Source organism: Lissotriton vulgaris, chromosome 8, assembly GCF_964263255.1.
Source record: "Lissotriton vulgaris chromosome 8, aLisVul1.2, whole genome shotgun sequence".
Classification (NCBI taxonomy): domain Eukaryota; kingdom Metazoa; phylum Chordata; class Amphibia; order Caudata; family Salamandridae; genus Lissotriton; species Lissotriton vulgaris.
This window is the reverse complement of record NC_141696.1, coordinates 1110434905-1110462494: the sequence shown is the minus strand read 5'-3', so window position 1 is coordinate 1110462494 and position 27590 is coordinate 1110434905. Positions and strand designations below refer to the sequence as shown.

Here is a 27590-nt window from a genome sequence, read left to right as displayed (position 1 = left end):
GTGTCCTGAGACTCCCGAGATAGATGTCTGGGAAGAGTAATCCTAGATCTATCTTACTAGCACTGTGATCTAGTGGCGTTAATTTAGCTGTCTGTTTGTAAGAGGAGGAATTTGATAATATGAAAAGAAGTTATTGGGTATGAACTGTGACGTTTTGGATTTTTGATTTTTGATTTTTGATTATTAATTTTGATTATGGATTTTAGAAATTCATGTTAAACGTGAAATATTTGAAACATTTGCTCAGATTTATTGCTGAAATGTGCGGTACTTTAGTAACTTGACGGGGGGCACACAAGCTTCATACACGGCAATATGATCGTGTCTAAATTATTAATATGCAATGAGGGCTACACATATGTCATCTATAATGTATAAAAGAGTATACATGAGATGCATGTCATAATAATTAATTTGTTAGTCCTTCCTCTCCCTACAGCGGTATACTGTGGGGATATAAGCCGATACACGGCATTATTAACAGCAATACTCACTGAAAATAGGAAAGCATATCTCGGCGATTAAATGGAAGATAGCATGTTAGCGCGCTATAATCTGTCAATGTGAAACAGTGCATTCTAAGATGGCACGCCATTTCCAATCAGTGAGTGTTGTCCCATTTCCATGTTGCTTATTGAAAGCGAAACTTTATTTAGATGCTGACTCGTAGTGTGTGGATTAACACTGACGAAGGCTAAGAGCTGAAACGCATCTGTTGACGAACGGCAAATAAAGAAGTGTATGCTACCTTCCCTCCTGTGAATGCGGTATTTCTTGGAGTATATTTCGAGATTTTTAGCCTGTATACGAAGCGGTTGTCCACTACCGCAAGCCGCACCCGCCTGTGAGTGTTCCGTGACGAGACGAGAGGAGTGGAGTTGGGATACATATATAGGTTCTCTGTTCACTTGGGACAAAACACACCTTTCTTGATTATTTGATTAAGCATTTACATAAACAGCTAATATTCATAAATTGTGTCTTATGTTATGGTTTCTTTTTCCCTCTCTGACACCTCTTTACCCATGAATACTGCCATTGAGCTAAATACTACAATATATTACATCCATTGTCCAAAGGAACCGTTAACCCAATACACTGATGACACAATTTTATTTAAAGCTGTATTCGATCCACAACTTAAACACACCCCAGAGAGGTATGACGCAATTACATGGCTGTATGGCAACCAACAACCTGAAATTTAGTAAAGAGACAACGGAGTTTCTACTAATCTTCCGCTTCAATAATAAAATGTATCCCAATCTGAATGCAGAATTAATAGTCTGGCTACGTACCATCACCCCCTGCGTCTATCAGATTGCCAGGGTTCTTGATCTGCACTTTTCTATCAATGCTACCTGATGTGAACAAATTAGCTTAGTCTGCTAATGATCTTCTTCGCTAATTAAATAGAGTACAATTCCTTCTCTCATATGACTAACTGAAGAGTTGCGATCTTAGAGGTTCTGATGAAATCTGCACATCTTGTGAAGCATATGAAACATGTTGACCCAGAATGAACACACTGGCTCAGTAAATGCCTCTTTGTGCCATGTTCTGTGTTCAACCATCACAGTGCTGTTCTTAATAAAGAATTGGGTTAGGGTTCCTTGGAGATATTTCTAACTTTTTCTGTCCTAAGATCCCTTTAAGAACATAAAGAATATCAAAGTGCTCCCTCCCAGTGCGAGGTTGAGCCCACCTGGTGGTGCATACCCCACCAGGTGAGGACCTGATGATTAAGCATGTTGGAAATGTAGTATAGAAAACAGTTGTTCCTCGACTTATTTATCTCCTATTAAGTCAAGAGATATTTATGATTTGAAGTTCAAAACTGGGGTGGTGTGGTGCGCAAAAGAATGCTTGTTTCTGGTCCAGGGAGGACCTGGATTGGCAGTTCAGGCTGGGCTGTTCCCACAAGGAACAAAGCCAAGACTGATTTGCATATGGCTGGGTCCAAACTGGGGTGATGTGGAGAGCAAAAGAACTGGGGGTGAGTGCTTGCAATATTCAGCATTCCATCTATCCATTGTTTCTTTTGCATATTTCACCCTTAGTGGGAAGGGTATGCCCAGACGTGGGTCCCGTGCTCAGTACACCACTGGATTTAAGCTAGCCTGGCTGATGAAGGGTGGTGCCCTGAAACCGGTCCCAGGATGCTGGTTTCCGGTCCAGGGAGGAACTGGCTTGGCAGTTCGGGCAAGACTGTTCCCAATAGGAACAGTGTCAAGACTGATTTACATATGGCTGGGTCCAAACTAGGGTGGTGTGGTGAGCAAAAGCATGATGGATTTAACCCAGATCCTTGTGACTGGGGGTGAATGCTTGCATTGTCCAGCTTTCCGTCCATCAATTGTTTCTTTTGCATTGAAGTACAATTTAGGCATGCATATGATCAGCAAAAGGTACCAAATACATACAAAGTTCTCAAGTGTGCACCTTCACACAAAAAGAATGGCACCCACTGATTCTTCAGAAAAACATCTGTTTTTATTCACAGACACATACTCAACAGGTAAACACATTACCACGTTCTATAGTAGCTGAGAGGTTCTCAAAAGGGAGGGGTGTGAAGGAGTAGTGCTCATGTGTGAATTCGATAAAGGTGAAGAAAGGTTTTTTTCACAGTGAAGATAGTTCAAATAGAGAATGATTACAATTATTATCATTGTAACTGGTTCTAAGTAGCATCAAAACCAGTAATCATGGCCTGTCCATCATGAATACATTTTTGTTGTCGTTCTCAATAATTTCCCAAAAATTCAGAGAGATGATGTGTGGGTTGGATGGGTTGGTGGTGGCATATGGTACAGACCCACTCTGATCACAGCTTGCGGGGGGGGGGGGGTAGTCTGCACTGCTGGTGCGTTGTAGTGGTGATTATTCCATGTTAAGTGTATCCATAAACCCAGTCATAGCCAGCCAAAATACTGGTTGAGGGAAGGGATAATCTCCATCCAAGGGAAACCAATCACCCCAAAGTTGTCTTCAGAAGAAAGTGTAGAGTCGCCCGGGGGTTATGCCCAAAGTTTTTGGTTCTTCCTCCTATTTTTCCGGACCGGTTGTTGACTTAAGAACTCTGGGCACTTTACCATTGCAAATAAAGCCAAAAGAGTAACCCTGGAAAGTCCAAAGTATAACTGTATTTGCTTCACTATCTCATTTTTACATCCCATTCATCAAGCATACTTTGCAAAAATACACATCAGATATGTCTAACACACTAAAATGTAACGTTTACAATCTTTATTTTTATTTTTTTTATTAAAGGAGAAAAGGAAAGAACCTTTTTCTTCAAGGTTTTCAAATTTAAAATTTCAGAAAGATTCCTGAAAGCATATTCATTAAAAACACATTATAGAATACAATACATGGTATTTGGACATATTGCCTATTTCATCAGACAAAAAACAATTTAAAATTAAAAACAGTTTCAGTAACATATAATTAAATCATCACGTCACAGTTATTTCTAAAAACAAACCCCTTCCTACAGTAGCTCTAATACCGTTGCTACAAATTCACCAGATCCAATTGCCCTTCATCTTTTTCAGTCAGACCTACAGTACCAAAAATTAATGTGTATCTGAGGCTTTTTAGGCTCCACTTGGATTCTATATTAAAAACAATGTGTTTCGGTGTTCAGATCCAATAGATGTGGAAACACCTTCAGGACAAAATGTTCTTTTGGGGTCACTGTTCACTGTTTGTTGATATCCTTCTGCATATATAGAAAGATAAAAATCAGTATTGATGCTGATTTTTATCTTTTTATCTTTCTATATATGCAGAAGGATATCAACAAACAGTGAACGGTGACCCCAAAAGAACATTTTGTCCTGAATAAGGTCAATTGGATCTGGTGAATTTGCTTTTCTTTCCTTTTCTCCTTTTTAAAAAATAAATAAATAAAGATTGTAAACGTTACATTTTAGTGTGTTAGACATATCTGATGTGTATTTGTGCAAAGTATGCTTGATGAATGGGATGTAAGAATGAGATAGTGAAGCAAATACAGTTATACTTTGGACTTTCCAGGGTTACTCTTTTGGCTTTATATGACTATAGCACCCTGTTCCCTGGAACAAGTGGGGTCTTCTCTCTTTCCTTAACACTTTACCATTGCTAATTAGTGTGAAAGTGCATATGCTCTCTGTGTAGATTATTGTTATGATTGGTAATCCATGATTGGCATATTTGATTTACTGATATGCCCCTTAGTAAGGTGCACTGAGTGTGCCAGGGCCTGAAAATCAAATGGTACTAGTGGGCCTGCAGCACTGATTGTGCCACCCACATGAGTAGTTCTGAAAAGGTAACTCAGGCCTGCCACCGCAGTGCCTGTGCGCCATTTGTAAACTGCCATGTCAACCTGGCAATACACCCACTTGTCACGCCCTAACCTTCCCTTTTCTTACTTATACCGCAAAGGTAGGCCCAAGGTACCCCTGTGGGCAGGGTTCAGTGGATGTGAAAGGTAGGACATGCCCTGATGTTTGTGGGATCTCCTGATAGTGAAATACTGCCAATTAAGTTTTTCACTATTGCAAGGCTATCTGTTCCCATAGGATAGAATGGGGAGTTTTCTTACAGCATCTTATAATCATAACTACCCCTGGGAACAAGTTAGGAAAATAAAGTTTAGTATGACTGAACTCAGAATCTAAAAATGCATCTTTTAGGAAAGGTGATTTTTTACATTTTGTGTTTGAAAATACCACTTTGCTGTGAGCTGTGTGGGGTTGGCCTGCAGTTGCTGTTTCTGCCAAGGAAAGTAGAAGGACTTTGCTGTGTGTGGTGTCCCCTGCTTGAAGGAGAACTCCAAGGTCCTGTGTGTGCTGGCCTCCTGTTCTGAAATCTCAGGGACACAAAGACTTCACCCCCAGCTACCCTGAACTCTGCTTCTGTGAGTTCTGACCCGCCAGGAGGTTCCTGTATTGGACCTCTGGAGGTTGTTGCTGCTGTTGGGAGCTGGAAGAGAGAAGGAACTTGAACTACAAAAACGACACGTCGCTCTTCTTGTGGCTGTTTTTCCGACGTATCTCCATGACACAAGAAGAATTTCCACGCACTGTTGTGCCGCTGCGAAAACTGGCGCAGCGCCTATCTCCGCTGCAAGAGTCGACGCACCGAGGGATCGCGTCTGAAGAAAGCCGACGTAGCGGCGCTCGCTGCGATTACCGATGCATCCCGGATTTACACACATCGCACCTTTGTGGCAAGTTTTCCCAACACATCACCCGCGGACCGGAACAGTCACGAAGAATCGACGTATCACTCCGTCCCCCCCCCTCCCCCCCCCCTACAGACTGAATTCAATGCATCACTTCTCCTGCGTGCATCAGAACTGTCGCATCACCTCCCCGTGGTCTCAGGAACTGACGCATCTCTTTGTATTCAACGCTTCTTCACTCTGTGGCTGTTTGGCGTTGTGAATGTTGACGCAACTACAGATACTTTGTGTAAAGGTCATGCATCCATAGTTTTCTATGGTACAAGCTCTGGAAACCTTTTGAAAGTCATCATTTTGTCTATCACTATTGTTCCTTTGTGTTTTTAAACAGCCACTTTTGGGTTGTGGGCCAGGAATGGCCACACAAAATCCTCAAATACATTGTGTCAGCCCAGGCTCAGCAATGCGGGCCTAGAAACCATCCTATCACCAACATTGGAATCACCTGGGAAGGGGTGTTATGAACGGGGCGAGCAAATGATTTGAGGAACTGCAGTTTGCAACTGTCAACAAGAACCCACCAACACCCACTCATAGACTCCAATGCTATTTAGATCAAAACCCTTAACACTCACCTCAAAGGTACATTAACACTAAAGGAGCCGGCGTTGCCAAGGATCACTCGGGAGCTTATACTTTCGATACCATATGCACCTTAGTGGCTGTACTGTATATCAGTTTTTACTCGTTTGTAATGTTATGGAAAAATCGCAAGTTTTAAATTTTTTTAACTAATTTCAGTATTACAAATCATGTTCAGCTTTTTACACGTGTTTTAGCGAATACAAAGGTTTTAATTAATCATGCAATAAAGAGATTACTTACTATGGTACAAGCTCTGGAAACCTTTTGTAAGTCATATTTTTAACTGTGTATGTTAGATTTTTGTCATTTTGGTCTTAAGTTTAGATAAAGATATTTTATTTTTCTAAACTGGTATGGTGTCCATTTGTGGTGGTGTTCACTGCTACTGTGAGTGTTGGTACAAATACTTTGCATATTACCTTTGGGATAAGCCTGTCTGCTCGTGCCAAGCTATTAAGGGGGTGAGCAGGGGTTATCTAAAGTGTTTATCTCCCTTCCCCTGACTAGAAGCAAGGGTTCATGTTTGGACAAAGGTACCTACCTCTGCCAACTAGAGACACCCATTTCTAACACCAGGTGATTAGCATATGGGTGAGGTTTCTAGAAGAACATATATACTGTGCCCGATGAGCAGTAAGGGGCAGGGCTTAGTGAGCGCTGGTTTTGGGAGACAGCCTCCACTTTTGGCTTATGTAGTGTGATTTATACACCTTCCCTCATACAAAGACAAATTTGAAGGTGGTTTTTTAAACAAGCAATGGCAAAGCCAAAAGGTTGCGTCTTAAAGTTATCGGCTATGACAATGTTTTTGGCCTTGTTGTACGGCAGCATGGCTGTGCACAGTGGCTAAAAGTAAAGTTAGAAAATAAGTGATAAGACACTGCCATGCTGGCCATGTCAGCTTTTTTTTATATCTCCCTAATGGCGGGCGGTAGTCAATACGGACAATGGGAGGGAGGTTATTAAAGGGCAACGGGAGGGGAGGGTGATGAACATCAACGGGACGGTAAAAGAAAAGTGCTATGACGCAGAGAATTCCTGGACCATATGCTGCCTATTTTGCCTCCATTGGACCTGGTACTTCTCATTCCATTTCTCTTTGACCCAGTGCTGATGCTACTTCTCACCCCCACCGGGAGCCTGAGGTATTACACTCAGCGTCGACTTTTTGGCCCTGCACTATTCACCAGTGTCAGTTGTACACTGCTCCCCAACCTGGAAGTTGTGATCTTTTTCCCTTCTGGAACGCTGCACTGCCTTCTCCTATTTCCCTTTGTAACCTGTGTTGCTTCCTGGTACTCCTCTGCCCCTCCATTGGATCCTGCCTTTCTTAATGTCCTCCCTGCCTTCACCCACTCTAGAATATACTCTGTTGTTCCTGCCTCCCGGCCATTTGCACCTCTTCTTATCAGTCAACCTGTACAGTTACGCCCCGCCCTCTTTAGTGGGAGCATACCTGGTTCGAATTAGGTACCCTCGAGAGAGATGTGTGTATAAAAGAGATTGTGCAGAGAAATGAAAAACTGTTGGCATCTCAATATCTTCCTATTGGGCTGCGCACTTTAAAAAAACTATGTTTGCAGAGCAACAAACCTGCCGGAGAACTCTTGTAGGGAATGTTTGGGGGTGGGAGGGGGTTGGTAGGGGCTAACCTGTTTCACACACCCCGAATCGGTACACAGTGAAACATGATAATGTAGATGTATTATATCCTAACATATTGTAGTGTATTGATTGGGATAAGTATGAAAATAATGCACACTAGCAAAAGCAAAGAATAACGCAAACCAGTGTTCATATAAGAGCCCATGGCCGAGGCTATTGGTGAATAGCACACATCCTAGACAAAAGTGAAGTCTCGAAAGCCGCTTTCTGTTGGTTAACGACATAAAGTATGGTAATATGTGGTGGCCAACAAGACCAATATTAATCAATATTGGCATACACTCTAGGATTGAGTTAATATGTGTAATTAATGAGACACTATAGCCTGCAATATGGGTTAATATGTGTAGTGTAAAAATGTTGTGATGTGGTGAGAAAATACGAATGAAATCCCTCCCTGTCTTAGAACAACGCCACAATGCAAGAGACAAAGCGACTGTCATTGCTAATACTTGTTTGGTGTAAGTTCGCTTAGTTGGTTATTGTTTGAATGCTGTGAACTTCTCTGCCTTGTCATCAACAAAATAGTGAAGGTAGTAAGTGGAGTGAATAGACTGTGAGTAAAACGGATTACTGCTTATACCACTAACTTCTCAGTAGTATATCTTCTATTCACTAACCACAGCCACATCCATAACAGTGGGTGCCAGTATTTTTCCTAGACCCCTTTGTTTACAATCGAGCAGTAGAAGTTGCACATAACCGGATCCATTGTATATTTGGTCACATTTCGATATACTGGTGCAAAGAATATCTGCCCAGTTATAAAAACTTAAAATTGAATGGCTCATAAAAAGGACATTCCCATCCTGTTTACCCGTTTTCTGCCTGCATTTGACTGTGGTTTACAACTTTACCCCTGCCAACTTGCACCATTTTCCTCTGTTTAATGTAGCTTGCACAACTCCCTTTTCTGTGCTGATTTTTTCACAGTACCCTGCAAGAATCCTAAGCATTGGTGAGCATTGAAAATCGGAACTGCGTGTTTTTTGGAAGCTAGTTGTCAAACTAATTCTTGAAATTGTTTTTCTGTATACTACAGCAGACCCTGTATTATCACTTTGAGTCTGTTTTTATATTCGCCTTTTCCCCCCACAGATTGAAATAAAGATGAAGAAGACTGAAGCCTTGAGGTGGGAGAAGCTTGAGGGCCAGGGAGAGACTACTTTGAAACATATTACTCCGGGTGCGTTAAAAGAAACGTTTTTATTGTTTTGAAACGCAGTGTACCAGTACAGTCGTGGTTGTTGTCTAGGTGTTTTCTCTTATAGCTATTTATATGGAAACCCTAGTATACAGCCTCAAAGCTGTCTAGAAGCAGAATACATTTGCCCTACGGTCATTCCGTAAATGATAATCCATTGCAAATAAAGACGGGAATACGCAACATAATGGGATAAAATGAAGCATACAAAATAAAGCAAAGTGGAAGCAAAAGGTCACGATGGGAGAAGCCAGGAAAAGAGTGTTACAGTAGCTGGAGCTTTTAAAATCTGGAACTTGTTGAAGGCAGGGTTCAGTTATAGCTCAAATCCTACATCATGCCCGTTGAATATATGATAATAATAGAACATTTGTTTTGGTCTTGGTAAATCTCAGATGCATAAATTATGCTAAACAGTATCTCAGTGCGTTTTTGGGCGAAACAGTCGTAAAGTGTCTGACTCTTCTTAACGCAATAATTCACATTTGTTTTCCCAGTGTGGCCTATCTTAAAGTCTGATTTTTACAGTCTCCTTTGGAGTACCTCAGAGGTTTTTGCCCTCCATGCGCCCTCAACCCCTCCCCCCCCCCCCCCCCCATTCCCCCCCTCCACTCTGCCCATCATCCGCCACTAGGTCCACCGGCACTTGGTCGGATGCAGAGATAGGAAGTGAGTTGGCACAAAACGCCAAGACAAAGCATTCTCTGGGTCTTTGGCGAAGAGTGTAAGGTGGTTGAACGTTGACTGTATATTAGTGACAAACGTTGAGGTGTGTCACACAAACTTAGGTATTTTGATGGATATCCCCCAACCCTAGATTGATCCTGCTTTAATACGCCTGTTGGTCTATTTTTTTTCTCCATACTTTATCATACTGTACCCTGAATCCCTCAAACCCGCTCTGCAGATAGAATTTTTTTTCACCAGTCCTCTACAAATCCACGGAAGAGGGTAATGGGTTGGGGTGGTGTGGCCACTTCATTGAAACCTAGTTGCACAGATATCCTAAGCACAAATTCTTTTTGGGTCCTCTGAAGTTGATTTTCTGCTAGGCTAAAAGTTCTGTGTCGATTATAGTCCTGTGCCAGCCTGGAGCAACAGGGCCATGACATGTCAAGTGGGAATTCACAAGACCTCCAATGGAAAACTTGGTGATACATAGATAATCCCAGATACTAACAAGGAAAGACTTGGCTGTCCGATGGCCAGAGAATGTCAATTTAGTACATCTTAAAATGGCTTCCGCAGCTTTTTTCTTTTGTTTGGAATAGTCTTGGGAGACACTGAAACCCTCTCTCAAGAGTATGTGGCGGTCCTTTTGCTCTCCATGTAAATTTACCATATTGCATTACACGACACATACGTTTTAGCTGAGAATTAAGGATATTCTCAACACTAACTATTTATTACTGTCCTCACCTGTTTTAAGCTATAAACCCTTGCTTTTCAGTTTTCAGTTAGTTGACTTTTAATTTCGTGTTGTACTGATTTCACATCTATTTTTAAAACAACTTTTAAACTTTTTACTAGGAGCAAAAGAAGCTGACCTGCTGAAATTGAAAAGATCGTAAATATAGGATCAGCACAAAACTCTTGTGCTGCAAGGGAAAGTCCTAGAGCCGCAATGGTGGCTAGAACAGTGGTCAGCTTGCAGTGACATTAAAATTGGTTGCAGTGCCCATGAATTTGCAAGAGCTTTGTCAACAAACGTAAAACACTAACACATAAGCTAACCCAATAACGTGTATGGTATTTTCTATCCCCATTGTCCTTTGTATTGCCTGTTATGCTTTATTGGCAATGCCACGCTGCAGTTTCTCTGCACTTTTTCATGCCATTTTCAAAGGGAAATGCCAAGTGTTAACTGTTAGCCAGTTTACTGGCTTTGCAAGGATGGGGGGTTGAATCGGCTTCCTGCAGACTCAATCAGGTATCTTACTGGCTCGGCTAAGCAGGTAGAATTAGTTCGAATTAGGCTAGTTTTCAAAATAATAGTACTCTTTCAGCATGAAGCTCTAATAAAGATGCCGCACTAAGTGTTCTACTCCTTTCATTAATGTTTTTTGAGATTTCTCTGTTGTAATAAAAATCCAAGGATCGCCATGTCTAAACCAACGGCAAACACAATGTAATACCCGTTTAAGCTATCCAGTATGACCTGCTTTCATTGGAAAGGCCCCCCTTGCACTACCTTAAAGAGAAGAGACCAAGTTCTACATCCACATTTCACTGTACGATCTAACAAAAGTGTATTAACAAAAGTACTCTTTTTATTCTATCTTTAACAGTACAAGTTTTATCACTGAGTAGACCAGAATCTAAAGGGTCATGTTTCCAACGCTCTGTACTTATCCTTCTGAAATAACAAAAACTGACAATTGATAGAGTGCTAGTTAATTGGCCAAAACTGGCAGACCGGAGATATCAGTGGTAAGGAAGCTTCTGATGGATATTTCACACAGCAGATTCCGCTCTTTTTAAATTCTCCCAGCTGCCACATTGGATCTACAAGCTTTTCCAGCAGTTGCTCCCACATGCAGATTGGTGGCACCATCAGACTGGTGACTTTATCTCACTTCTGGGAAAGACAGCGCAGAGCTGGATATAGGCCCCATCCCTGCACGCTGATATCAGTTTTTTTCTAACTTCAGAGCAGATTCAGAGATCAGCTCCCAAAGTTTGTTGTTGCTTTACTGACCTCAAAACTTTGTTTTCTCAAACATCAGTGTGCTAGGGATGTCTTTTCCAAAAACCACTGGCTTCAAGCTGCGCCAAACATGCAGGAAGCAGATGTCTGTCACAGACCCACATGAAATCTGTCTTTTGTCTTGAATCCAAGCATGATTCGTCGAATTCCCCCTGATACATCTGAAGGCCATCAGAGATTGGGAGGCAATGCTTCATGTAGCCGAGCATAAGAAACGGTGCTGGTAGTGCTTCAATTCCCATTCTATATCCAAATCCAGGATCTACCCTCGGTAAGTCTAATGCAAAGTTTATGGACAATTCCTGATGTAAATACAAGAAGTCCAGACGTGATGCATCTCCCGTCTTTCCCACTCAAGGGAGGGGTTGTGCAGTTGATACTTAAGGACTGATATCCAAGCCGATAGCCCGAGTCTGACCCTGTTTCCTGGGCAATCTGTGACTGCAGCAAGTAAATCCCTTCAAGGAGACAATGCTACAAAACTGATTCCGTGTCCCCCTGTAGTACCTTTTTTCCCCACAGGTGTACCGTTGCCCCCCTTTGATAACCCACTGGCGGGCACTTCCCAGATGCGACTGACTCACTCAGCTTCTGTCTATTCCTTGTGATGCCATCCCTGGCTTCAGAGACTCCAGTTCCAGATGTAACACCAGTGAGATCAAGAGCTGAGTTTTGCTAGATCCAGACCAATGTCTTAATAGGGAATTACCAAGACTCAGCAAGTAATACTAGAGTATCGCCCTGCAGTGTCTTTGCCTCAATGCCAATGTCTTCAGCGCCTAGAGGCCTTATTCAACTCACTCATAAGTACAGGAGATTCAAAAACGTATGTGGATGAGGAAGGGGTTGACAACTTGCAGAGCACCATGGAGATGTTAGATTTTATCAAGACTACAAGGTTGCAAGTGGTCATCCCATCTCGCTTGAAACTGAGTTGAATTTCCCCAAGGGGGCTACCAGCCGAACAAAGTACTTACTTTGTTTGGTTGTAAGCAGGGCAGCAGAGGTTGTAGACCTTAAATTGCCTGTTATTGATACCCTGGCTACTATACTGAGATTTTGCATTGTTGACATTCTTATCTGGAGCCTTTACTTACTTTCAGTGAAGCTCTGACAGATGACATGGCTGCTCGGTGCTATCACAAAGAGACCCCACTTCAAGATGCCTCAGACCTACATAAGCAATGGGTATGTAGAGCCACAGTATGTGACCCAGCCTCTTTGACTCCACATTTTTCACTGGAAAGTCTTGGTATGCAGGCTTTAGTCAGCAGTGTAAACCCAAAGGCCTTCCTATTGCTCTGCCAGATAAAGGTTTTAAGCGCATTGACACTTGGCAAGAGTGCCGCAAGCTTAGTCTAATGTTCCATGAATGTGCTCTGTCTACTAGGCAGATAAACGTATGCCCTCTGATACATGACATGCAAGATCTTGTGCGCCCTCACCAAGAAGTTTTGGAACATGCTTACTGGGTGCAGCAAGTACATCTTGCAGACTTTTCTGTTCTCCATTTACTGCGTAGGCTGCACTGTGGGCACTAGTGTGGTCATTTGTTGGCATGCCTGGATGCACACTAACAGTTTCTCCAAGGCTGTGCAGGCATCCTTCATGGACATGCCTTTTGATGGTTCCAGATTGTTTAGTAGCGACAAGGCAGATTCAGCTCTGGAGCAGTGCTATGGCTCACTACTTGGGCTTGCTAGATTCGAACTGCTAGTTCCAGTACCAATTCTGTCCAGGAGCTTGCTCAGCCCTTTGGGGCACCTTGGCACGTGGTGGCATAAGGTGACTGGGCCAAAAGCAGCGTGGCAGTCTTTATTTTCATTTTTCACTTCTACCACCAAACCACTCTGATGGTAGCTTGTTATTACGTCATGTAGGGCCGGTGGGGAGATGTTGGTCTGAATATGTTTTACCTGCCTATCTGAGGCACAGTTACCATGGCCCATAGGGGTTCTGCAGCTTGTTGGTCAAGCTTACGCACTTCTTATTTTGTCAGTCCCCCCTCCCCAGCTCCTCTTGTTTAGACTACAGCAGAATAGGCCTCCATCATTGCCACAGCGGTTCAATAATTACTGGCCATAGGAGAAATAGAAAAGGTGCCTGAGGAGGAGAGAGAGTCAATGGGTGATACTCCCACTACTTCCTGGTGCCAAAAAAGGGCGACTGCCTCAGTCTGATTTTAAACCTTTGATTCTTGAACGGTTTCCTTCTGAATGAAAAATTTTAAATGTTAACATTGATCCAGGCTCTATCTGCTCTGGATACGGGAGGCTGGATCATGTCCTAGGACTGGCATGGCCCATACTTTAATGCAACCAGTCCTGCAGTTCCTACAGGAGTTTCCTGCAGTTAATTGTGGAGAAAAAACATTTTCAGTTTTCTAATCTCACATTTGGGATCATCTCAGCCCCCTGGTTATTCTGAAAGGCGATTGCGGTGGTCGTATGTCAGAAGTACACGCCTTCCTGTACCTTGACAACTGTCTGTCGAAGACAGTCTTTTCACATTCATTCACAGATCACCTGCGAACAACCTTCTTGCGTCCTGATGTTCTCCATTAACAAGTCAAAATCCCACCACCAGGCTGGTGCTGAGGATTACTTTTATATGGGTATTTATGGACATAGGCGCATTCAAAGCCTTTCCGCCCCGGCAGTGTGTCCTGGACATCCAGGATATGATCCTGACATTTTGTTGTCAAGTCTGGGTTATGATCTGGATGCTACATAGACCTCTTGGTCTTAGCCTCATGTTTCCTACTGATGCCTCATGCCCATTGGCACATGCAGGTTTAGTACTGTGGGTGCATCATGGACACCATTTGCTTATCTGATGAAGTTGCATGAAGAAGGAAAACCTGTGGTGTGCGCAGGCCGTTCTCCTTTCCCCACACAGAGCTGATGGTGGTTGTGTATGCATTGGTTCTGGGCTGAGGAGGCTACCTGGATGAGGTGAAGATAAGGTAAGAGACCTCTAGTGTAAGAGAAGCCTCACTTCCACATTCTGTAGCTGAGTGCCATCCGGTTAGCTTTCAAGGCTTTTCTGCCTTCCATGAAGGCAATTTCTGGTTGACAGTATGACCGCCATGTGTGCAGCAATAAGCATGACCGTATGGGATCAGCGTTACTCTGCCAGGAAGTGCTGATTCTGACTCACATGCTGAATTTTCAGCAGGCCTCGCTGACTGTCAACCACCATTCTATGCCAGGGCAGGGGCAATCTAGCTAACCAAGACTGGCATCTGCACCCGAAGGTAGTTGAAGGTGTTATTTGGAATGCTTACTATTGATCCTTGTACACTTGAGTTTTCACTTCAAGGCTCAGTGAGAGATGTATTCCACCTTCTGTGGGACCATTCACCTTTCCTTCCCCATGTTCTCAAGACGGTCAGGATAGACCGAGCTCAGACCATCCTGATAGCTCCAGACTGAGCTTGGAGAGTGGTGTGCTGCTGAGCCTGAGCATTTGCTCCTCATACAGTCTAACTCTGCAGGAGGATTTACTATCCCAGTAACAGGGCATGGTTCTTCATCTAAATTCCCAGAACCTACCTACATTTCATGTGTATAAATGGAGTAGAACCAGTTGAGTGACTTAGACTTGCTCATAGAGGTTATCATGTTGGGGCGCGCCCAATCCACAAAGTATGTTTAACTCTGAGCATTAGACATCGTTTTTGGACTGGTGTGAAGACCTTTGGGTCAATCCATTGCTGCCTAACCTGTCTTTTTGTCCCATCTGTGGCTAAGCAACGTCTAGCCATGGGCACGGTTAAAGCTTATTTGTAGATCCTCTCCGCTTGACGCAGTTCAGCGTCCCCTCTTCTGACTTACTGTTGGGAGTAGCGCGTGCCTTTTCCGTAGGTGTGGTGATGCTGTCTTGACTCCTGTGGGCGCTACTAGATCCACTTTCTTGACGTAGGCCTGAGCGTAGTAGAAGGACTTTACTAACCCTGCATTGTGAGACTGTATACTGCCCTGATGCTGCACGGATGAACTTGGCACCTACCTGTGCATGCTATTGAACACTAATGGAGGGTACGGGGCGATACTTGAACCACACCTGAACCAACTCACTGACCAGTTCCTGGGGCCTCATTGACCAGAGCCAGGCTATGATAATGCCCTTTTTCTGCCTATATGTGCCTTGCAGCTGTACAGTGAACTATATTGTTTCGCAACCATGTGCCTAGACTGAGCACCTGGGTGTGTGACCTCATCAGCACTACACAGGTGCAACGATACACGTCTGTCTTGAGACCAGGCAGGGTGCCCTAAGGATGACTCATGGGGGCTGTATACGCCCTTCCTTATTCACAAGATGTCACACAAATCGGTGGTCTGCCAACTATTGTTCGAAGAGCCCGTTGGGCTCTCCAGACCATCTCAGAAGTCAGACCCTTAAAACTGCCAGAACCCACCATGAGGCATCCCTGAAGGAGATGTCGGCTATTGGCACAACTCAGTCAGCCATTGACTCCAAGATGGCTGATCTCACTGCAGAAGTGAAATCAGTGCAGCAGGAGGTGTCTACTTTACAGACACTACAAGACCCTGCCTGGTTGGAATCGGGACATGGGTTACCTGTGACACAAGGTCAATGATCTCGAGGACAGCACAATGTGCTAATTTCCACATTTAGAGCTTCCCCGAAGACTGGGAGAAAGGAGATATGCTGTACTTCCTACGTGATATGCTCCCTAAGCTCCTTAGTATATATTTCAAAGAAGTGTTGGATTCCAGAGGGCCCGTCGTATCCAGACTCGCTTTGCTACTCTGCTACATTCTTCTTGCCCAGTCATAGTGTGCTCCCTACAACACCTGCATACCAGGTTTAATTTCAGGCAGCAAAGCTATCCAAGGAGCCTCTATTTTTTGAGAGCCAAAGTCTCGCTTTCTTAGCTCACTACTCGACCGCACCAGTAAAAGTTCCTCACGCTCCAGAACAGGTTGAGAGGGTGGGAGATTAAATGCAGTCTTCTGGACCCAACACAAATGTTCATGACCCTAGAAGGGAAAACCAAAGAGTTTTTCTTCTACCCTGGAGACCTGGAATTCTTTCTAGACATGCTAGACAATTCCAGTATGGACACTGCAGCCTTGCACGATGCGCTCGTCCCTCCTGCTGACACTCCTGCTCATTAGAACCTGCCCGGACATCCGCCGTAGTACCAGTGTTATACTGGGCCGGTCTCCATCAAGTGTTGGAGGCCCTTTATAAGGACAGTGATAAATCAAGATTGCTCCTTAAAACGATGAAGAGTGAGAGACTGAGTGAAGGAGGATATAAATAGATAAGACAGCATTGAATATATGTGTTGTCATATGTCGATCTAGTTTCCTTATTTTGCTGTCACTCATCCTTGGCTCTCTCTGTTGGACCCTGGAGGCCATGATGTTGGTTTTAACCATAACCTTACTAAACTGCTATGTTTGGGCTACTTGGGTGATGGAACTTCCACCTCCTTCCTTCACTGGTACTATTCCTTGAGATGACCTTAGGGTATGCCATCTTTGCCCACGCCAGGGGTGAAGTTGACATTTCATGCCCCCACTTTGCTTATGGTTGCTGCTACCCAATGATATTGACACACAAGGCATGTTTGACCCCCGTTCACCTCTGTATTATCGCCCCGACACGGATGCCCCTATCCCTTTTGTGCTTGCCCTTGAGTCATTGTCTACTGAAATCAGCCTCTTGCGGGCAGTCAAGGGCATACCGGCTGGCATAGGTGAATTGAAGGCATTACTATAAACGGATTACATCTTGCACCACCTAGAGATCTCCATTGCTGCTGTCGTGTCCATCATTGACAACTTCTTCCACTGCTCCGGCTATAAGATCAGCTGTACCAAATCTTAAGCACTCCCCATGTCCAGAGACACCACTAGTGCTATTTACTGGGCTGTCAAATTAAATGGATGTGTGAAGGCCTCTGATACTTGGGCATCCGTATTATTAGATTTCTCCCGTGTATGATCGAGGACAACCTTCTCTTTTTAAAAGCTTGTTCTCATCAAGGTTTTTTAAAGTGGGCAGTCCTAAACCTATCATTATGTAGGAGGGTTCGAAGGTCTAAATGACTGTCACCCCCAGGTATAATTAAGTCCTTGATATATCTCTGCGGGTCCCTCATCTACTTCTCGGAGGAATTGAGGCAGATATTATATCCTATATATAGAGCACTAGCACACCAAGCCTGAGAGCATGCAGGCTCTGGGCGGGCACTATGGCATAGGGCCTACACCTCACACAATGGACATTAGTTCTGGATTTCCATTTGTCGCAACTGTCCTCCTATTTGTGTTCTGCGAGGTGCCTCAATGTCGTCCCCCACTCGTGGGAGGACACTTCTTCAAAGCATGCCCCCCTATTGGACACCATGCCTCAGCGAATAGCTGATAAACCGTTCTACTGGGCAATGTGGAGAGAGAAACTTAGATCAACCGCTTAGTGGCAGACTCCTTGATTCATTCCAGGCCTTAAGATCTGAATTTGTTCCCTTACCAGTGGAAAATCGGACACCTCCCCATTCTTCAATAACTAAGGATTTGCTGTCCATTTAGGGGAACATCCTCTGGCCTATATGGGGTCCTTATTAAAATCATGCAGTCAGGTTCCACCCTTAGTGTGACTAGGCAGGGGTGGCAAACACTTCGAGGCAAAGACTACTCTCTCGAAGTCTGGGTAGAGTTACTATTTCACCATGTGAAAGCTGGTCACGTAATCCACGTTGAATTTTCATATTTCAAGATAGATCCCAATCAATTGGTACTGGATACAATTGAGAAAAGCTATTGCCTCAGTATCGCTGTTGGCAATGCAATGAGGATAACTGCAACTTGTATCATATTCTCTGGTCTTGCATGGCATTGCAACACTACTGGATAATGTTGTGGATGCGCCTTCAACGTTAAGACTCCCACTTGATGTTCCCCTCCTTTGGCGATCCTTCACAGCATGTCGGGTATACCAGATTTGAATACCCACACTCAATGGTTGGCAACCTCACTAGTGGTGGCCAAAATATGCATTCCTCATCAGTGGTGCCAGGCCACTAGTCTCCGGTGCAATGAGTGCTTAACTAAATTTCAGAGTAACCCATCACTTAAGGACAACCTATAAACCTAACAATAAGCTTGATCTAAAAACTGTCGAGGGGTGCTTTCCTTTTTCTACAGGGGAGTGCCTCTTAAATCTAGCTTACATCAAAACACTCTCTTTGGGTACCAGGTCACTCTATATTAGATTGACATAGCCTACTTAATCTCATGGCACCTGTGGGAACTGTTCTAATGATGTCCTGCTGGATACTATTCGCTACCCAAAGCTGAGGAGTGACTGCACTTTGCTATATTGTGCCGGAGGGTCAAATTCCCCAAATCAATGTCTTAACTTTACGCTACACTCTGACCTTAGTCTCCCCTACACCCCCACTTCTTTTGTCACCCTCCCTCATATATAAAAGATACGTACTGGCTAATGGGATTTTGTTTCCGCACCACTGACCCTTGTTTATTTTGTCATACTCATACACTGTTTGCGTGGTACTTCGGGGAAGGGGGAATGAAGACGAGGTGGCTGTGAATATGCTATTGTTTTATTGTGTTGCATGCCTCCTGGTTAAGTAAAGGACACTTATGATCTAGTTGAGTTCCACTGCAGACTGTTCTGTTTTGGCACACATTTTTTACTTTAGGAATGTTGACTTTTCATTATCCTCCTGTGCCTCTCTGCCTCCCCCCCTTCTTCTCCGTTTCCTCCCCTCTTCTTCCTTTCTTTCCCCACTTCCTCTCTTCCTCCACTTCCTCTCCCTTTCTTCCCCCACGTCCTCTCCCTTTCTTCCCCCACTTCTTCTCCCTTTCTTCCCCCACGTTGTCTCCGTTTCCTCCCCCACTTCCTCTCCCTTTACTTCCCCACTTCCTCTCCCTTCCCCACTTCCTCTCCCTTCCCCACTTCCTCTCCCTTCCCCACTTCCTCTCCTCCCCACCCCTCGTCTCCCTTCCCCATCCCTCGTCTCCCTTCCCCATCCCTCGTCTCCCTTCCCCCATCCCTCGTCTCCCTTCCCCCATCCCTCGTCTCCCTTCCCCCATCCCTCATCTCCTCCTGTCCCTCTCTGCCTCCCCCCCTTCTTCTCCGTTTCCTCCCCTCTTCTTCCTTTCTTTCCCCACTTCCTCTCTTCCTCCACTTCCTCTCCCTTTCTTCCCCCACGTCCTCTCCCTTTCTTCCCCCACTTCTTCTCCCTTTCTTCCCCCACGTTGTCTCCGTTTCCTCCCCCACTTCCTCTCCCTTTCCTTCCCCACTTCCTCTCCCTTCCCCACTTCCTCTCCCTTCCCCACTTCCTCTCCTCCCCATCTCTTCTCTCTCCCCCACCCCTCGTCTCCCTTCCCCACCCCTCGTCTCCCTTCCCCATCCCTCGTCTCCCTTCCCCCATCCCTCTTCTCCCTTCCCCCATCCCTCTTCTCCCTTCCCCATCCCTCGTCTCCCTTCCCCCATCCCTCGTCTCCCTTCCCCCATCCCTCGTCTCCCTTCCCCCATCCCTCGTCTCCCTTCCCCATCCATCTTCTCCTTTCCCTTGCCACCCCTCTTCTCCCTTTCCTCCCCCACCTCTTCTCCCTTTCCTCCCCCACCTCTTCTCCCTTTCCTCCCCCACCTCTTCTCCCTTCCCTCCCACCACCTCTTCTCCCTTCCCTCCCATCACCTCTTCTCCCTTCCCTCCCACCACCTCCTATCCCGTCCCTCCGCCGCTCCCCCATCGACATGTGTGTGTCAGTTGATTCCTTAATCTCCTTCTGACTAATCTGACAGATTTCCTGGAGGCTGTTTGCTGAAAAATCGAAATGTTCGTCTGTCAATTTTTTCTGACATTTATTGTATGTACACATGCATCCTACCTTGTAATTTTCAATAAATAAATGTTGCAAAAAAAGAAGCCGATTAATATGCTACTGCAGATGCAGAGTAAGAAATTGGATCATTGGTTAAAAATTGGGCAACGGTATAAACCAGTGGTATCCCACAATTTAGTTACTAAATATATTAAACTAAAGGTGGATCTCTGTTTTCATCATTATTTTTACTGCTTCCCTCACAGATTCTGCTCTTCAGTACCCTTCTTCGTCTCACTATACCAAAAACTGGGATAAGCTGGTTGGGGAGATCAAGGAGGAAGAGAAGAGTGAAAAACTGGAAGGAGACGCTGCTTTAAATCAACTCTTTCAACAGATATATTCGGATGGCACAGATGAAGTAAAACGCGCCATGAACAAATCTTTTGTAAGACATTTAACACTTTTGAAAACTCTTGATAACTTGAGAATGAAAATATTTTGTTTCTCTATGCATGATATTCTTTATCTTTTAGTATCGCCATATATTTAAATTAAGAAATATTGGTTTCCTTTCCTTATGGTGTATTCCATATCCCAAGCTTTGAATTCTTTACCTCTTTTTGTGATGCCCCTAGGTAATATAACAGTTTATATACCACAGAACACAAACTGAATTGCATGCTTAAATAATAAGTGTTATTTCTCATTTTGCCATCCCCACAAGTCTGATTTGGGCCTGGCAATGCACACATGAGGTAATAATATTTCTATATACATCCTGTCTTGAGGCTAGCTCACAATATTATCCCCTATAGGGTCATCTGGGCCCATGGGGGAAGGGCTCAGGAACCCCTGTAGTCACACTCTAAATAGAAAAAGGGGGGGCCAAGCAAATCAAAAGCCTGCCCCCAGTGGCCGGTACTGGTAACAAAGGGGGCCAAGAGTCCATCCCTCTCCCCCACATAACCCTCTTACTTAATTAAGGTGCTATCCTGTCTGGGAACCTCCTGGCATTAGCTCCTTCCTCCCGACGAATAGCAGAAGGAGAGTGTTGTCGGATATATAAAGCCAAAGTTCGAAATCCCATTGGCGGGATCGTTCACCCATGACATGCAGCTGTAGCAAGTTAACTGCAAGCCGATGCCGATTTCAAAATGGCCCACATCTGCGGCGGCACACCAGTGGTAGCCCTCAACGAAGGCCGCCGAGTGCATGGAGCTCGCCTGGGGTGTGCCACGAGATGAGTCATCCCCGCGTCCCGTCCGAGAGACCAATCCCGAGCGGGCGAGTGTGCCCAAGAACCATGCTAAATGTAGATGTAGGTGGTGGTGCTCGGGGCACATGGCGGTCTGCGAGGGCCCCCCATTACTTTCAGTTTAGTCCTGGGGAGGTGGTGGTCCCGGGAGGGTGTCTGAGAAACCCTCCTTTAACTTTTTATTTGACCTTGTGGAGGTGGTGCCACCCCAGGGCTGTCCACGCTGTCCTCGTCTATTTTATTCTTTTACGATAGCTCTTGGGAGGTGGTGGTCCCTCGGGCGGGGGGATTCACAAGGCCTCCCCAGCTATGTTCATAATCCCCGGGGAGGTGGCCGTCCCTAGGGAAAACTAAGTCCTTGGAGGGAGCCCCCATGCACCCCCTCCATTTTTTATTTAATCGCTGCATGTCCCCGGGACTTGTCCTACCTGGGGGCCCTTTTCAAAGCAAGTGCAGAAGCCAGAGATTGTTTTTTACATTTTCTGTTGCACAGTCGCAGCAAAATGCTTTTTCTGCTCTACTGGGCTTCCTCTGGAACCCCAAGACAGAGGCTTGGGGGAGTCAGGGTATTCTTACCCCGCCCCCTTTTCTTTTTTGTAAAACATTTTTGGGTGGGACTCGTCTGAAGCAGAATCCCAAGAGGGCTGCCAACAATTCCTTGCTGAAGTGTTAGCAGCTAATCAGAGCTATGCAGATCTCTGCACAAGCTTATTATTATTCGCAAAGGCTTTGCGATTGTAGATCTACAAATGTGGATTTCCTTTACTATCTAGAAAATTACTGACTGGATTTACACCAAATAACAACCAGGAACACAGCTGACCCGCAGCACCCAGGAACACAGCTGACCCGCAGCACCCAGGAACACAGCTGACCCGCAGCACCCAGGAACACAGCTGACCCGCAGCACACAGAAACACAGCAGACCTGCAGCACACAGAAACACCGCAGCCCCATGAATCACAGCAGACAGTCTGGTACTTGGTGTCACTTGCTGTTTATTTATTGGGAGAGGGGATGGCATTTCTTCACCTAATGGCAACGCGCCTGAGTTGATGCACGTGCTGAAGCAATAAGGAGTGCGTGTGAGCGGCCCGGCTGACTGCAGCCAAGTTTCAGACGTGGGAAGGGAGGAGGCGCCGAGCGGCTCAGCGGGGAACCTGGAGTCCAGCCCCCTCCCACGGGGAGCCTGCAGCACTGCCCTGCACCCACAAACCTCCTAGCGCACTCTGATCTACCTGGAGGGCAGGAAATGACGGGGTCACCTGGCGGCAAGCACACACTGCACCTGTACCCCCCGTCCCCAGGACGCAGAGAGCAGACACCGGCTGCTGGGCCCGACTGCTGAAGCTCCTACCTGGGAGCAGGGTGGTGAGCGGCATCCCAGCATCTCCCGAGACCTGCGGAGGCTGGCCCAGCATGTGGGAGGGGGCGAGGGAGAGAGTCCGACAGCACAGTGACAGAGAGTAAGGAGCAGAGGGGAGGGGACCAAAGGGGAGTGGGGAGGGAGGAGAAAGGCGGGGCGGGTCTTGTTCAGTACTGCTGTTGAGCCAGGCTCCTCCCGTCTGTCCGCCCAGATCTCACAGGCTTTAAAGTTCCCTGCACAAGTACACATCACAGAGAGAGAAGCATCGTCTGACCGCAGTAGTTGACGGGAGCCTCGTGGATCAGACTGGTACGGAAACTGGTATGGAGAGGGTGTAGGGTATGCGCGGGATAATGACCGGTGTTGAGCACAGTACAAGGACCCTGGAACACGAGCAATAACAGATCTGCAAAACTGACTAGAAAATAAGTGACAGCTTAGATGGTTAACAAGTCGAAAATGACGTGTTTTTTCTGTCTCCTACAGCGTTTCACAGCCTCCCCTGGGGCGGGACTTCCGCCTTCTGCGGGAAGCCCGCGCCCACAAAGTGACTGGACGAGAAGGGCAGAAGGCGGAAGTCCCGCCCCAAGGGAGGCTGTGAAACGCTGTAGGCACGTTACCCCGCACGTAGGAGCAGCAGAGGCCGCCGATGCAAGGCAGGGAAGCCCCGCGTGACGGAGCCTGTAGCCCGTGAGTGAGGCGGGTGGGGCTTAGTTGTAGGGTGTGTGTGTGTATGTGCGCGCGTGTGTGTGTGCCTGTGTGTGTGTGTGCCTGCGTGTGTGTGTGTGCCTGTGTGTGTGTGTGTGCCTGTGTGTGTGTGTGTGCCTGCGTGTGTGCCTGCGTGTGTGCGTGCCTGCGTGTGTGCGTGCCTGCGTGTGTGTGTGTGTGCCTGCATGTGTGTGTGCATGCATGTGTGTGTGTGCATGCGCGTTTGTGTGTCTGTGTGTTATCCACTTCCTGGCAATGTAGGACAGGAGATGTGCACGGCGTGCGGGTGAACGTGCACGCTCACATGGGGGATTCTCCTGCGCGTGCACATCCCCTGTCTCACATTCCCAGGAAGTGAGTAACAAAAGATGCTTCGCACTACTTACACCAGCTCGACCTAAAAAGCACAATCTGTAGATCAAAAGCTATCCAAATTTGATGTAATTCCGTTCAGCAGTTCGGGCTGTAGTTGTGTCTAAACAGTGTATGGGAATGAACATGGGAAACACACTCCCCACCCCCCTTTTTTTTTTCTCAGCCCCGCTTGGCAGATCATCTCAAACCTTTCCATGCGCAACAAGAATCACAGCTAAACTTTTTTCGGGAAATTTTGTGAGGGTTGGTTAAATGACACTAAAGATATAGGCAAGTCAAAAGACGCTTTTCCTATGGAAACATGGTCTTAACTATAACTACCTACTGGCAACCGCCATTATATTTTATATATATATATATATATATATATATATATATATATACACACTTGTTTGTTTCTTTTTATCTCATAAATGAACATGATGCATGCCTTTCCTTATGCATCTGTGGAAGGGAGGGTATTTAGTGGTGAACGTCCATATTTCTTCGCTGTGTTTGTTTCTAAGCAAGAAAACAGGTAGAGGTCGTTGGAGGATGTACCCATAAGCCTGAGTGGCATGACCGGAGTTTGGGATGGTGGCAGCAAAAAGAAGGAAGAATTATGATATTACATCTTTGCTTCCAGGGCAGTATGACAAGAACTTGATGCTGCTGAAAAAGATAGCACCAGTATAGTATCTGTTTTTATCAGAGCAGATTCATATCCAAGCCGATAAAGGTATGAAGAAAAGTGCACAAAGTTAAAAGGCTCCAATTTCCCTTATGCTTCAAGCCTTACGAAATTAATCTAGGTCAGGTCAGGCAAACCTGCCTAGAATCAGGCAATCAAAACGTAGTCTGAAAGTGGAGATGTAGGGTCTTTAGGCAGCCAATATTCCTCTGAAGGCAATCTTTATTTAAAAATGCCCCATACCATCAGACGACAGTATACCAAAACAGACGTGCACAGAAATCGAAAAGTATTGTGAGATTAGAAATGTCGGAGACAACCAAGCAAAATTGTCTTGAAGCCACTCCTTCCTCTGCTTAGAATACTAAAGAGGACACACCTGAGAGTTTGCAAATAAGCTTCCTGACTTTTCCCCTTCTCTCCAGCGCCAACCACTCCCACCCTTCTGCAGCAGTAAGATACCATACAACTTCAGGAAATCCTTCCCGAAAGTTCAGTAGGCAGTTCAGTTATCAAAGAAGTTCACGTACCCGAGGAAAGTGCAGTGGTGGTTATGGTTACACTTTTGTTCTTCAAGAGGTACACGAGTGATGCAAATGCTCTTTTCAAATATTCTGTGCTTTTGGACTTTTTTTATTTAATGATTTAATGGTTTGTTTCTGGCCAGCCTGTGCTCGTTTCCAAGCAAGAGTGAACCTGTTTAAACATCTACATCACCAACCAGTTGACTGGTCCTTCTTCTGTGTGTCCCAGCCAAGTGTCTCTTGTGTTTCCTAGTATGTTGTCCTGTTCAACCTAATCACAATTTTCCTATCTTAATACCTTGTACAGGACATCAACCAGTCTGCGTTATGTTATTTACCACACAAGGGAGTCCTACAAAACCCTTCTGTGGCTGTTAGATAAGTTCATTCCTATTGTGCTTGGCAATGCTGAACAAAATCCCTTTTGCCATAGTCATTGAAGCAGCTTACATTTCTGATATCAATGTTTGATTTGTGGAGATATGAACACTGTTGTGTGTTACATATTACAGATTGAAGATTTCGCTCTTTGCTAGGACTTACCACATAAGCAGCTGCAGTTGTAAACACCTACTCAATAGGGGAGAGCAGCTTTAGATTCGGTAAACTTGTGCGAGAGGTGGTGGCTAGAATGCTTACAAAAGTCTCAGCCACTGCACTCGCTTTAGACTGCATTCCATACCATTTGTTTACAATCGCTCCAGACAGGGGCAAGCAATATGCAGATTAGTCTTAAGTCTGCTGCAGTAGTAAGAGTCATGCCCGAACGTCTGCCTAGATCACCCCTAGAAGGAACACATACAAATCCAGTTCCTTTTCAAACACTACTGGGCATACTTCGCACTTAAAGCACCACTGAAACAAAAAGGTGATTAGTGGAATTGGTAAAACTGTTGCCCATGTTATTAAGAGGATTTTGGTATTGTTGCATCACCAGAAAGTATCACCCAACACTCCAGTTTTTAGTGGTTCACACAGAATATTTTTCTGTTTTGCAGATGGAGTCTGGCGGAACTGTTTTAAGTACCAATTGGTCAGATATTGGAAAAAGAAAGGTGGAAGTGAATCCCCCTGATGACATGGAGTGGAAAGAATATAATTGACAGATCTGCTTTCTGCATTTCATCACTTTGGGGGGGGGGGGGGAGGGGGGGGGGGCACAGGAGGAAATGGAGTCTGAAATTCATGCACTGACCGGTTGTGGGAGGATTCTTTATCATGTTCGCATTTGCTATTTACATTCTTAAAAGTATGGCCAAAAGTGAAATTAAATCCACCATTCTATTGAAAACTTCACATGACTCATTGTAAATGCGATCTAGCCATACATTTGGAGCAATTGTGCGTGGGGGTGGTGAAAGAACAGATGACTATAAATACACTATTCAGTGGCCTTTTCAATTGTGAAATTACTTTATTCGCCAAGTATTTCTAAAAATGTGTAATTTATTAAAATTGGCAAACTTCCAGTCACATTGATGCTTGAAATTGAAACAGCAGTGTTCAGATTTAAACTGTTTGGTTTTTATCTGATTATAAACACATTTGTAAATAAACCTTTTATATAAAGCTGTTATTGTTGTATTTATTAATAGCGCATTTTTCATAAGCTTAGATTTGTAAATTACTACGTTTAGTCTCTTATTTGCATGCAAGGGTGGGGGTGGTTGACTGTAGTTCTTAGTCTAACTAATAAAGCCCCTAAGAGTGCTCTCTCGTGCTTAAAAGTACCTCTTTCTTTTGCTTCATCTGCTTCCACCAGATAACTAAAGTGGCAGTGTAAATTCGTAAAAAATTAATTTGGCACTTCCCTTTAGCTATAAGATGTCCTATGGGTTTCACAAACACCTGGTAATAGCCTCAAACGCAACTCCAGTGGGACAGCAGTCCACAGTATTAACAGCATAATTTAGAGTTCTTTATCCTTTGGTAGAAATAGGATCTGTGTTTGCTTTCTGTTGAAGTCTTAAACCTGTTGCACCAACATTTAGGAGAATAAAGCAACATTAGTGAAATATCGGGAAAGCCGTAGAGCCTTTTCATTTCGATATTTTTTGAGCAACCATTTGATGATATATAGCCGACCATGGGCTATAATCCCTTGTACACAGTTTACACAAGAACTCTTGCTGCTTGGCTGAACACTTGAACCCGACAATCCCTTTTGGTAATGTAGAGCAAAGTTTAATAATTCAGGCCAGGACTGCAACAAACATAATGGCAGTGTCAGATTTGGAAAGAATGTTTTTAAAAAAAAAAAAAAAACCGTTGAATATATGCTGACAGATGTCGACTTTCCAATAAATATTTTTTTAAACATAAATGCATAGGTAAGGATGGGATGTAATGGAAATACATAAAGAAAAGGGAGGGAATAACTAGCGGAAAGTGAAAGGCAATTTTAACCATTCCACCAGATCAAACAGTACAGTGATAACGTCATATATACGTAAACAAAACC

General features: G+C 44.8%; 1 protein-coding gene across 2 annotated transcripts in view; it reads left to right on the top strand.

Moving 5' to 3' along the window:
* The window catches only part of LOC147698325 (protein SGT1 homolog), a 138436-nt gene extending 111738 nt beyond the window's left edge, over positions 1-26698 (top strand). For both annotated transcript variants that reach the window (XM_086934917.1, XM_086934916.1), the window contains 3 exons: positions 8585-8672; positions 20495-20676; positions 26128-26698. In XM_086934917.1, the coding sequence (XP_086791043.1) occupies positions 8585-8672; positions 20495-20676; positions 26128-26232 (375 nt within the window). In that variant the 3' untranslated portion in view covers positions 26233-26698. The remainder of the gene's footprint in view (positions 1-8584; positions 8673-20494; positions 20677-26127) is intronic.
* Positions 26699-27590: the final 892 nt, after the last annotated feature.